We start from the raw sequence: 13,373 nt of genomic DNA on the forward strand, positions 1-13,373 counted from the left end.
AGTTCTCTTGGCCTTTACGACACTGCCTTGAACTGGTTTTTATCTTACCTCACAAACCATTCTTTTAGTGTCTATTACAATAGAGCATCATCTTCTTCCTTAGAACTTTCTGTAGGGGTTCCTAAAGGCTCTGTCCCACATTCTACCCCACGTTCATTCTGCCATCAATAGATCACTAAAGGACATTTATTTAGAGAAGCTTACACTCATTAAAGCAATACCCTGTGCTACATTTCCCTCCTTGCTTAATTCTAATCTTGCCCATTCCCACACCTTGTGTCTTAACCTCTTCTGCTTCTAGAATGTAAGCACTTTTGGAAAGGTCCCTCTTCACCTCTTGTATCAGTTATTGGTTGCTTTGTATGTAATTCTGCTTGTATAAACCTTCTTATTATACAACACTGCGGAATATGTTGGCACTTTTAAAATACATATTATTATTAATAATAATAATAATAATAATAATAATACCTCCAAACTATAATGTCAATTTGTCCATGTATTGGATAGAATTAGAAAAAAATATTGCCCCAATTTTTCCACCTCACTTCTGATAGAACATAGGGGATCCCCAAACCTCTTTCAAATATTTCACACATGCTCGGATGGCAAAATGTCTTGTGAAAAGGTGATGACTAAGATTTATTTATTAGGTAATAGACTTTGATTAAATAGTTAATATATAAACATATATGTTTTACACTCTTAGAGCCTTTTTTGCTCTTTACTGTTTGTTCCACTGTCTTTAAAGAACTAATATACTGTATGTTTACTGATATTATTATTACCCCATGATTAAGATACTTTCAACTGTACATGTACATGTTGATCTCCTATTCTAAAACCCATTTTTTTTTGTAGCTGATAGAGAATTTCCATTCATGTTTTGTCTAGTCATTTCAATGAATTACATGCTTTGTACTTGAACTCATCAAATATGTTAAATCATACATTCTCTTAATTCTTATGGCTGCATCAGCATTCGCATTTTACAAATATTTTGAATGCAACATGCTTTTCTGCTTTATTCTGAAGCTGTATGTTTCACAGTGTAAAAGGCTGAGGACATGCTATAACAGGCCTTTTTGAGCCATGACATGGTTGTTTTATCAGACAAGATAACTTTGAGGTCAGGGATAAGATTTTCTAGTGATTTTAATCAGCAAGATTTACCTATAGTGTCTCACGGATAGTCTTGTGTAGCCAATCTTCACATAGGCTGGTATACTGCAGTATATAGATGATATTGTTCCTCCAAGCTGCACAGATCCAGTGGGGCTAGTGGTTCCATAAGAGTCCAAAGGGCATTACTGAGAGGAATGTTACTTTCTATGCCTCCCTTCTGTAGTGGAATATAGCTCATTTTACTTAGGGTGGATTGAATTTTTAGTAATTGCTTGTACCAGGTGTTTCCTCATCTGCTGACTCCCAAAACTACACACTCCTCTGTTACATTATGCTTTGTATTTCCATACTCCTCTCTTTAGAAAAAGGATACTATTTTACCTCTTTGTTCTAATACCCTTTCTGTGCTGGTGCAACAGGCACAATGCTCACACAAGGGGATGAAGCTTCCGTTTTGAAAGGTCTGTCTTAGCAGACAGAGTAGCAAGCTTTGTATCCACAACAGAATAAATAGCCCTACAAAATGTGTTGCTGACTCTCCAACATGAAATAACGTTAAACTGGGAATACAAAACAACTAGAAATAGCATACAAGCCCATGACACTTGCTAACATTGTTGGTTAAATACGATTTTGGCACCTAAAATGTATGCATTTTGTGTGTGTTTCTAGAGAGAGAATAAACAAATGTGCTTATTTTGGTGATACTTTCTATATGATGACTTCTGCATTAATATTTATAATAATAATTTAAAAAAACTTTGCACAAATATGGGCCTGAAAAGGTCAAATGTAACAGCTAAATCAGATTTCCAAAATAGTACAATAGTTATTGTGTGCCAGGGACTATAACACTTTGTTTGTATCACTGTTTCTTATAAAGTATTAGAAGAATCCTGTTTTGATTTAAGCTTTTTTTTGTAGGCTGAAAACTATGAAGAATTAGTGAAAGGCTTGCGTGAGGAACTAAACCAAGAACAACTTTGCTACCAAGATGAGAAAAAACATACTGAAAAGTTAAAGAATCAGATTTTAGGCTTGGAATCCAAAATAGAAAAAATGAGACTGAACAAGCAGAAGGACGCCCAAGCGGTAATGATAAGATTCCCAATGCACACTCAGATATGGATGTGTGTATATTTGTATGCATAATGTTGCATAGGTATATATACTCTATGTACACGAGCATCATTATACATCATAATGTATTGAAATACATTCTTTCCTTAACTTTCATATTAAATACTTAAGCTTGATATAAATAGTTTAATACAAATCATAGAGATGATTATGATTGAGTAAAAAATTCCAAGTATGTGTTTTATGGACTTTTAACTATTCAACCTTCAAATTCTAAGGCAGTCATCTGCAGTGTATATAAGCAAGCTGTATTTTATAAACACACTCTGTAGCAGTGTGCATGCACAAATGATGTGCTGGTGATAAAACGACTCTTAGTTCACTGCGAATAAGTCAAATATATAAGACAGAGCTGAAGATAAGATATGAGCTCTGTTGCACATGTTGTTCATATTCTGTTGTTTATATACTGTGTCTGTGACTCTCTCTCTGTTTATGTATACAGATATTTTTATCACTCTGTCTCTCTATCACTTGTGTTGTGTCTGTTTATTTATATAGCTATGTGCATTTCTCTCTGTTTCTGTTAAAGAATATGGCACATTTTTAGCCAGCCCTAAGGGTTGCAACACTCGGGGGGTGGGGGGGGGGTGTCACTTCTCATTGGAAAGCACTTTGCAGCCTACAGTTGTTGCTGAAGATGTATTGGTGCCCTTTTTGGGGCAAGATTTGCAGCTGCCCTGTTGGCATTGGCATGTGATCCACATAAGCCTTGTCATTATGACCTCACTACATTATAGTGGTGCTCCAAAGGGCCCAGTACGACATAACCCTTCAATAGTGTGTTTTATATTATTCATACCCAACGTTACATACCTCCTAGACAGTGATTCCCAAACTGGAGTCTACCCCTTCTCCAGGGAGTCCAAAGCTATGACTGAAGATGCTCTTCAAAGGCCCTTTACAGAAAGGCCAGGGGTAAAGGTTATCTTAAATACCTGTGGAACTATGTCAGTGCAAATCTGATGGCCATATATCTACAACCATACTGTGAGCTAAGGGGCACAAGGGTTTCATTATTTGGATTAGAAGGATGTTAAAGTTCAATGTCGCCACAGACCTCTAACACCCAATAGAGTATAATGGTTCTCAAATGCTTTAAACTGACAGGTGTTTGTACTGATGAATGTGTCAGTTTGGTAAAAACTTTTCTGACTGTCAGGAGAGTATTCACAACACTCTATGTAACCTTTAGTGTTCTGGCAATAGTTACCCTATCCAGTTTCCTTATAATCATATCGCCACAACTCTCTGCTACCATCTTGTACTTGAGTGTATGACCCCTGGGGTACTCCATACAACTAGTTCAAAGCTGTCCTTCTCAAAGTTATTTACCAAAGCTGGCACTTAATCTAGCTGGCCACTCCTGCCATCTCCAAGTTATAAATCTGTCTCCAGTCTATGGCAGCCATATATGACATGTTTCCCATTCAAGTAAATGGGAAGCAGCTGCTGGAGAGCGAGTGAGTTTTGAATGCAGTGCCAAGGTGACCTCACTGATTTAGAATACCATTGTGCCATGGCTTTTTAAAATCTTTCCATTTGGAAGAACCAACCTATGTGCAACAACAGAATAAATTGTGTTCTCTCTTTATTCTTGTCTATTTTCCATGTGTTTTTTTAACAAACTACTAATTATATAACTTTACAGTAATAAATTGCAAAACAGCCATTTGCGTTTGAAAACATTTTCCCTCAGAGCTATGTTCTTTCTCAGTCACAATGGGTTTTTAATAAACACTGATAAACAGCATTCCGGATGTATACAGTATACACTATACAAATGCGGTCTAAATTGCTTTCTTTGCACGTGCTATAAAAAATATGTTTATATGATCATAATTAATCCAGATTGGAGGGGAAAAAAATGAATCCCAGCTTTAGATATGCAGCTGCAAGCTTGTTATTTTAACCAGCTGATATAATATGATTTGAGTAAGCCATTTTATGTGGCTAATATGGCCCAGCATGTCAGAGGCAAAGACTTATTTTATTCAGGTGTGTGTGAGTGAGTCTACGCATTTCATTCATCTTCTTACGGCAAAACTGAAATAAAGCATTTCATCTGCCTAAATATTGCAGAATTTTGTAAAACCGAAAAGTGTGATTACTTCCTCTGTTCTCTCGTCACTTCAGAGTGGCACGTAGTCGATCATAAACCAATAAGGTTTTGCTTTCTGCACGGAACTGACCCCAAATGCTGCAGTTAGGACTGAAAATGCTGCCTCAGTCTGCTTAAAAAAATTGCTAGCTTATTACAGACCCAAGAGGTAGTTTAACCAATTAAAATGCTCCTTTTCTTCTGATCAAAAAATACCAACATTTTCAAAATATTGCTTTACATTTGTTTAACTTTGGGTGTCGCCAAAAGTTAGGGCAAAAGTCATTGATGTCTTACAGACATTAGCAAATTCCATTATTTATTTATTTGGTGTTTCTGTTGGCATCATGTTTTAGGTAACATATCTAATATCCTATCAAGATGAAGTGCAATTATTATAAAAGTTTCCCCTAAACCTCTGATCTGTAGGATTGAACCTGATGGTTGCTTTCATTATTCCAGCTGCCCTAAGAGGAAACTGCTGTTTGGTTCATAAGGATTAGTAGGTTTGGGCCAAGTTTGGCTGTGTTTGTGCATAACTCATTAGTAGTCTGTTACAAAGGACCTTTAGTTCTCATTCACTAAGGACTTGTGCACTGGGCCTTGCTTCTCTCTGCAGCCTGCATTGGATTAAAAATCTGTCTTGAGGTGCACAGTGCAGTGCTAGTGGGAGCAAGTTGGGTGTCTTCACGCTCCATCATTCCTTACCTTTGTGTCTAAATGACTAACAACAGGTAAAGGGTGCAATAGATACAGTTCTATATACCTCCCTCAGCCTGTCACTCATAATACAGTGCCAGAAGTATTGTATTCATACAATTCATACAAGAACAGCATTTTTTGCTTCATTCTGGAGCACAGAGGCCTGTGTTCCTGGTGTAAGGTGCTCCATTGGCTCCCATTTTGTTCACTTTGCACCCTTTTGTAAATTACCCCTGTTATCTACTATATTTATATAACATATAACTACAAAAGTATTTGATCTTCACATTATTGTCTGATATTTACATTTGATTTCATTTTTCACAATGCGTTATGTTTGGGTAATGGGAATTAGCCTTTTTGTGCAAGAACAGAACCTTTTAAAACCAATCTTCTTTTGGAGTCACCTTGGCATGTATAATCAGGATAACGGCCTAAAATATTTATAGGGAAATATTTTGCAGAGCAGAAGTAGTTGCAATATCCAGTGTTATAACAAAATAAGATTTTTCTACATCTCGCAAATTTGGAAAGCAATTTATTTGTTCTTAAAGTATAATGCAGTTTCCCTCTCTTAAGATGAAAGAACAGCAGAGACGATTAGAGGAAATAGAAGAAGAGCTTTGCCAAACGCAAAAAAAATACATCAGTGCCCAAAACGAGCTCTTAGAAGTCGAAGCACAGTCCAAAATGCTCCATGTTAATCTGGCTGCTGCAGAGAAGCAGATAAACCATCACACTGAGCAGGTATTGTCCAATCATTTGCTGCTTTAAATGTGAGCATATTTTTGCAAAATGTTTTTTGCTTCCTTTCTTTTTACAATATGACACCGCACACCTGTCTATGGGTGTTTCATTGTAATATAACATATGCCATGACACAATTACACATATACTTTCTATAAAACATCACTTTTTGCTATGAACATACTAGAAAATTGTGGCATAATAAAAATAAGGTGAAAAATGCACAAATGTGTATTTTAGCCTTATTCTGCATGTGTTTGACACAAAAATATATGAGCATTGTCCCAAGCTTGTTTGTTCCTACTCCCAGCACTGTCTTTCATCAGCGTGCTACAATGCATACAAATATAAATGTTAGACCCTATGTGACCTGCTGTACCAGCTTGAAGGTAAAATATAAGAAACTCCAGTAAAAATGTTTGTTTCTGTGATAAGGCTGTGTTCCTACCAGGATACACATACCTATATAGATACGGGGGGGAGGGGCATTTGCTAAAGGTCGTATTTCTTTTTCATGATTCATATTTTTTTGTGCAAAAACACGATTTTGGTCATGGAAAAAAAAACATGATCATTCTTTGCTTTGTGATTTTAGAGGTTTTCATGATTTTTTTTATTCTTTCGTTTGCGTGAAAATACAAAAACAAAATGCGTTTTTGCATCTTTTTCTGCATCTTTACCGTATACAGCATAGGGATCTGTGCCATTCCCTGAGGAATGACAATAGCATTATCTTGGTTTACTATTAAACATATGTATTTAAACAGCCCATCAGACGCTATATGGAGGAATTGCACGTCACATATGTGACTTAGTTCTATAGACCCAACACACTTATGAAAGTAGATAATAAAATAATTGCAATGACGCTCAACAAGTAATCCCCCATAGGGCTGCACTATTTTTGCATTTTGCTTGGAAAGCTTCCCTCATCGATGCCACTGATGTTTGGTTCAATGGTAGGAGACACTCCAGCTGGGACATAGCAGTACAATTACCATCAAACATAACCATAAAGGACTCTTTCTCCAGACACACAGAGACTCGTGCACCACTCTTTGTTTACATAGCACAAGCTATAGATATGCCACTTGCTAATTATGCAGCCTGCTTGTATTGATAAATGCCTACAGCCCTGCTTTCCATAATAGCAGTTTGGCATCAGAGGCAAAATGCCTCCCTTCAAAACGGAAAGTGTCAGTCAGTCCTGGTGCTCTTCCCCACACTCCCCAGCTGTCTGATGCTTAGAAATGATACACAGCCATTACACGGGGCTGGATGAGGGTTCACAAGTCTCATAGGACGGTGGTTTTGTTAATATTGGACCATACTATATACTTTCACATCCCAGAACCCAGTGTGATGGCTGGTTTACATATTACACCATTAAATGTTGGGCCTCATCGCGCTGACCATTCTACTTCTAAGGATACTTTTTGCATCAGTAAATTTATGCCTTTTAAATAAAATAAATTGGTGGGCAATATAAAATAAATAGCAACGAGTTCAGTAAAAAATGTCAAGAGATCACTGGTAACCAAATTAATTTAACCCCAACTTCAATTATTTTCTTACACTTTCCTTTTAAGGAGAAATATTTTGAGCATAGCCTACTTCTTCAATTACTGATAGCAGCACGCTCCCTGATTCCCACCAACAATTGAAGAATAGCGAAAAACCGTTAATGATATTTACCTTATGGAAGAATTGCCTTCCTCACTAAATAACAAACAAAACAATTTCATAGCTACTTGGTTACCATGGGTCTCCTACTATATGACCTAAATACTTGCTCTTAGTTATAAACCAGGCACAACGAGGCGACCACATCACTCTCTTTTCTTTCTACTCTCTACTTTTCCCCCTCTTATTGCTGCTAACCTACAACTTTCTTCCATTCTGCTTTTGCTTAGACTTTAACCTATTCTTCTATAGAAGTATAAAGTATAAAGCTCAACTTTATTATTTATTATTATTATTACTTTATTACTATGCATTTGTTACATAACGACTATATTTCATGAGACTGTGCAAAATATTGTAAATACAAATGTGAGATGTTACAAATGTGAGAGTAATTACATTCTTCTGAAGCATTATTATTATTATTATTATTATTATTATAGTATTATTATTATTATTATTATGACAATAAACAAGTTACAAAAAATAAATAAATAGCAACATTACACTTATGCCTAATTCATCTAGTATATAAAAAGTATTTATATTTTTTATCCTATAGCCCTTATGGGGTGAAACCATTTGATCTAATGCAGATTGTAAGCTTTATTCAATTCAGCCCATTGTAATTCTGAGATCGCAAATGCAACCAAACGCGGTTTTCAATTTTCATCATGGCCTTACTATGATATTAATTACATTGCAAGTTCTATAGCTAAGCTAAACCTGAATTCAGTGCAATCAGCCTTTATAGTTTCATTATGAGGTTAAATTGTTTATTATGCCAATGACTCATTACATTTAAATGATAATGAATGAGACATGCCGCAGTAAATGGCTACGCTGATTTTACATGGTATGGCATAAGAAGCATAATAGTCTAGGCATGAACTATGCCAGTAATTAAAACAAGAAGACGGAAAACCCACCCCTTTGTCCTCTCCATTTCCAAGCATTATCCCTTGCTTATTCACATACTCAGACGCGCTGATTTGTGGTTTGGAAGATATAATAAAGCTGTAGAGACACAGGGTAAAGACTCCTGATAAACAGCTTTAGAGAAATATAATGATTTTATTATAAAGCCGGAGTCCTTGGCAGTAAGTGAGGCATTACCACCCCTACACATTCATGTTCTGCGCTCATCCCTGAAATGCTAAGAGTTTATAATACAAAGTAAATGTTTATGCAATCATTATATTTGCCAGAAATTATGCATAGTGTTGTTTACAGTAATGTTACAATTAAAACATCATTTGTCGGCAATTAAAGAGAGTGTATCAGTGGAACAGCTCTGGAGACCATATGTAACCCCTGCAAGAATACGCTTTTAGTCAGTCACACCACAATATCCAAGACACTTCTTACAACTGACGCAATGAAGTGTTTTCATCCATCATCTGTTGCTGAAGGAAAAACAAAGGAAGCCTCTCTGATGAGTATAGAGCTTGCCAGCTTGCCATGTGATAATGACAAATTAAAAGGAACTAAACCAGAGTAGAAAGTTAAGCCGAAGTAAACCCAAGGATAAATAAACTTTTTTGCAATGTTTTATTTCACTGTTGCGATTTTAAAGTCATACTGACTTTTCTTTAAAAGTTGAAAACATCAGCCAGCCCGTCGCTGTCCTTTTTGAAAAAATCTAAATCCTCCTATGTACCCCCAGCCATCTAATACATAGCAGCTGGGGCATATTAATAATAAGATAATAAGGCACTAGGGTGCTTATATATATATATATATATGTTTATATATAGAGAGAGAAAGAGTACCGCACACTCAGGGACTTGGTGCAAAAGAAAAAAAGTTTATTGAAAAAACTCCACCTTTTCGAGTGCAAACAGTACTCTTCTTCAGGGACAAAGCAGGGCTTGTGGGCTTTTGGGAAGTGATGCCACGGGCACACTGCATGACGTGGGGATGTATTTAGGTCTGGTCCCTAGGGTAGCACTGGACCTAAATACGCCCCTGCATAGCAGTGATGGCCTCTGACACTCCTCCTCCTCCAACTGATTCACTAAATATGCAGCCATCAAACTTGGCCTGGACATGGTTTACAGATCTAATTGGTTGGTTAATTGGTTGGTTTGGTTAATATTGGACCACTGCCTTATTACATCCACACCCCACAGTGTAATGGACATGAAATGCACTATTGGCCTTATGGAGGACCCACTGCTAGTAACCAGCAGAAGCACTATGAGCACTACTCTACTGTGTTGGAGTCCCAGTATGCACTTAGTGGCTGCTGTTACAACCCTTTATTTACCCCCATGACCTCCCCCCAGATCCAATCTCTGCAATTTAATATATATTACAATATATGAAGGCAAAATTAGTTTATTCTGAAAGCAGAAAGAATTCACATGCCTCATGCTACAGTCAAACACAATAAGTATGTTCATGCAAGAAAACACACCCAATGACTTGTGAATAGTGAATTTCTTTTGAGAAACAAATGTCCATCGCCATTAATAAATATGAAGCAAGAAAAAACACCCACTATCTCTTAATACATTTGGTGAAATTTCGGCAAAATGACATTATTTCCCAAATTTATCAGGGGTTTTGCTAATTTTTGAGCAAACACCTTTTTTTTTCTTCAACATGACTCTGAAGGTGCATCCCAATCTGAAAAGTCTTGCAGAATAATTAGTTCTAGAGAAGAGCAAATTATTCACACACCACACAATTTGTACATGTTTAATGCTTCTTTATGTCACCTTTCATGCAGTGTGTGGTCAACAAACAGATACAGTGTAGGATTCATTATCCAGAAACCCATTATCCAGAAAGTTTAGAATTATAGAAAGCCAATCTCCCATAGACTTCATTTGAATCAAATAATTCACATTTTTAAAATTGATTTCCGTTTTCTCTGTAATAATAAAACAGTGCCTGTACTTGATCCCAACTAAGATATAATTACCCCTTATTGGGGGCAGAACAGCCCTATTGGGTTTATTTAATGGTTAAATGATTCCCTTTTCTCTGTAATAATAAAACAGTGCCTGTACTTGATCCCAACTAAGATATAATTACCCCTTATTGGGGGCAGAACAGCCCTATTGGGTTTATTTAATGGTTAAATGATTCCCTTTTCTCTGTAATAATAAAACAGTACCTTGTACTTGATCCCAACTAAGATATAATTACCCCTTATTGGGGGCAGAACAGCCCTATTGGGTTTATTTAATGGTTAAATGATTCCCTTTTCTCTGTAATAATAAAACAGTACCTGTACTTGATCCCAACTAAGATATAATTACCCCTTATTGGGGGCAGAACAGCCCTATTGGGTTTATTTAATGGTTAAATGATTCCCTTTTCTCTGTAATAATAAAACAGTACCTTGTACTTGATCCCAACTAAGATATAATTACCCCTTATTGGGGGCAGAACAGCCCTATTGGGTTTATTTAATGGTTAAATGATTCCCTTTTCTCTGTAATAATAAAACAGTACCTTGTACTTGATCCCAACTAAGATATAATTAATCCTTATTGGAGGCAAAACAATCCTATTGGGTTTATTTAATGTTTACATGTTTTTTAGTAGACTAAGGGGCTGATTTACTAATCCACGAATCCGAATCCCGAATGGGAAAAAAATCGGATTGGAAACGAACATTTTGCGACTTTTTCGTATTTTTTGTGATTTTTTTCGTCGCCGTTGCGACTTTTTTGTGAATTGTCGCGACTTTTTCGTAGCCGATACGACTTGCGCAAATTGTTGCGACTTGTCGTGACTTTTTCGTAGCCGTTATGACTTGAGCGAATTGTCGCGACTTTTTTGTAGCCGTCGCGAAAAAATCGGAAAGGTTTGCCCGCCGTTTACTAGCGCTCAATACGAAAAAGTTGTGACAATTCACGCAAGTCGTAACGACTACGAAAAAGTTGCGACAATTCGCGCAAGTCGTAACGGCTACGCAAAAAGTCACGACTGTGACGAAAAAATCGCAAAATACCGATCATTCCGAAAAAACGCATTCGGATGCTTTTGATCCGTTCATGGATTAGTAAATCGGCCCCTTAAGGTATCCACATTAAAGAAAGACCCCTTATCCAGAAAACCCCAGGTCCCAAGCCTTCTGGATAACAGATCCCATACCTGTACTATTCAGTTCTGTACCAACATGTTTCATGTGTGATTTGCGGCAACCTGAGTAATTTGTGATTAGTTCTAATTAATATACTGTATGAATAAAGTTTTATCATTTAAACAAAGAGCAAAACATGCTTTCTATTCAGTTTCCTCAGTAAATGAAAGGATTTGATATATGCACACAGATCCAATTCTGTTATGCATTAACTCGCTGTTTTGGTGTAGCTCGTACATATTCTTCACCCACAAACCTCTACTGGAGGGAAATGCGTGAGATTTGCTTAAATGTTGGAATTCAATAAATAAATGGTTTGCAAGAGATCCATGATGACCTGTCATGTTTATGAATCTTCACTTCACTCAGAGAGATGATTGGTTCATTAAAAATACTGTATGCATTTATGAAAAGACAGCTCACGTTTCAGACTGTTGAGGAAACAGCCGGCTGAGACACCCGCAACCTGTTTCATTAGTTGAGCTGGGATTTTGAAAAGAAAGCATCCATTTTGCTGCCTTGGCAGCATCATGTTATTTTCTGCGACATTATACTCCATAATGTATCAAATATTTAACTGATGCGTTTTTTGATTCAAGCCAACATTCAGAGAAGATTGAAACTAGGTTTTGCACTTCTCTAATAACCATTCTGGTAGCAATGGTGCTGAACAAACCGTCATATTACCCGGGCAAATGCACATAAATTCAGAACTTCACAATACAATACTTATAATATATAGAAACATATTTGTTTTAGAAGCACTTATGTTTTTCTATTAACTCCTGACCCCCCTGTGTCTGTAGATCATGTGGTGCTTTGAGTAGAAACATGACTTAAATGCCGTTTTCAGGTCTGAGTGAATGGTGATATTATAAGAGAAGCAGATTTAATCACATGAAAAATGAGAACTGACTTGCAGTAATTTCTCGAAATGTACCATCTGCACATATTCCTCATCTACAGGCAACAAGCATGGGAGTAATTAGCAAGCGGAGAGCTAGGATTCACTCCAGGCTAATTTTTGTATAGAATCAGATGAATTAAAGAAACTCCTTCAACCATATGGCACCTAATGACTGAATATGGCTTTTGTTTTTGTGCATTTCTATTACACACGTCAAACCTGATTAACCTTTGTGCTGGTTCAGGAGTTGCACCCATGCAACATGTGTTTGACATGTACATTTTTAGCACATCAATCTTCAGGAATATCTTGAAGTAGCCCATGTGCCTTATATTACTAGGCTTTCATTTCTTTCTCAATATGCTTTAATTAATGGCTACAAACTCCCTTTTTCCTAGTTGCAGCTTTTGTTACCCTCCTATTCAGTCACTATGGCCTCATTTTATATGCCTGCAAAATAGCTATTTTTTAAAAATAATTCCTTTTTCTTTCTACTAATTTCTACTTTCTACTAACCCATTATCCAGGAAGTTTTGAATTATAGAAAGGCCATCTCCCATAGACTCCATTGTAATCAAATAATTTACATTTTTAAAAATGATTTCCTTTTTCTCTGTAATAATAAAAAAGTACCTTGTACTTGATCCCAACTAAGATATAATTAATCCTTATTGGAGGTAAAACAATCCTATTCGGTTTATTTCATGTTTAAAGAATGTTTTAGATTCTTTAAACATGAAGGTATGGCATTCCAGATTACAGAGTCTCCTTATTCAGGAGCCTATGACTAAGTGCTGGGTAAGCATGAAACGCGTTAGGCAGTATTCAAGGGGTTTGAATACTTTTTAAAAATATTGCAAAAAAGGAAA

At 36.5% G+C, this 13,373-nt stretch overlaps 1 protein-coding gene across 2 annotated transcripts in view; it reads left to right on the forward strand.

Annotated features, from left to right (window-relative positions):
* Positions 1–13,373, forward strand: part of LOC100495973 (polyamine-modulated factor 1-binding protein 1) — a 263,073-nt gene that overhangs the window by 165,605 nt on the left and 84,095 nt on the right. For both annotated transcript variants that reach the window (XM_018095150.2, XM_018095149.2), the window contains exons 21-22: positions 2,050–2,217; positions 5,648–5,815. In XM_018095150.2, the coding sequence (XP_017950639.2) occupies positions 2,050–2,217; positions 5,648–5,815 (336 nt within the window). The remainder of the gene's footprint in view (positions 1–2,049; positions 2,218–5,647; positions 5,816–13,373) is intronic.

The sequence above is a fragment of the Xenopus tropicalis genome, chromosome 6, assembly GCF_000004195.4.
Source record: "Xenopus tropicalis strain Nigerian chromosome 6, UCB_Xtro_10.0, whole genome shotgun sequence".
In the NCBI taxonomy this organism is placed as follows: domain Eukaryota; kingdom Metazoa; phylum Chordata; class Amphibia; order Anura; family Pipidae; genus Xenopus; species Xenopus tropicalis.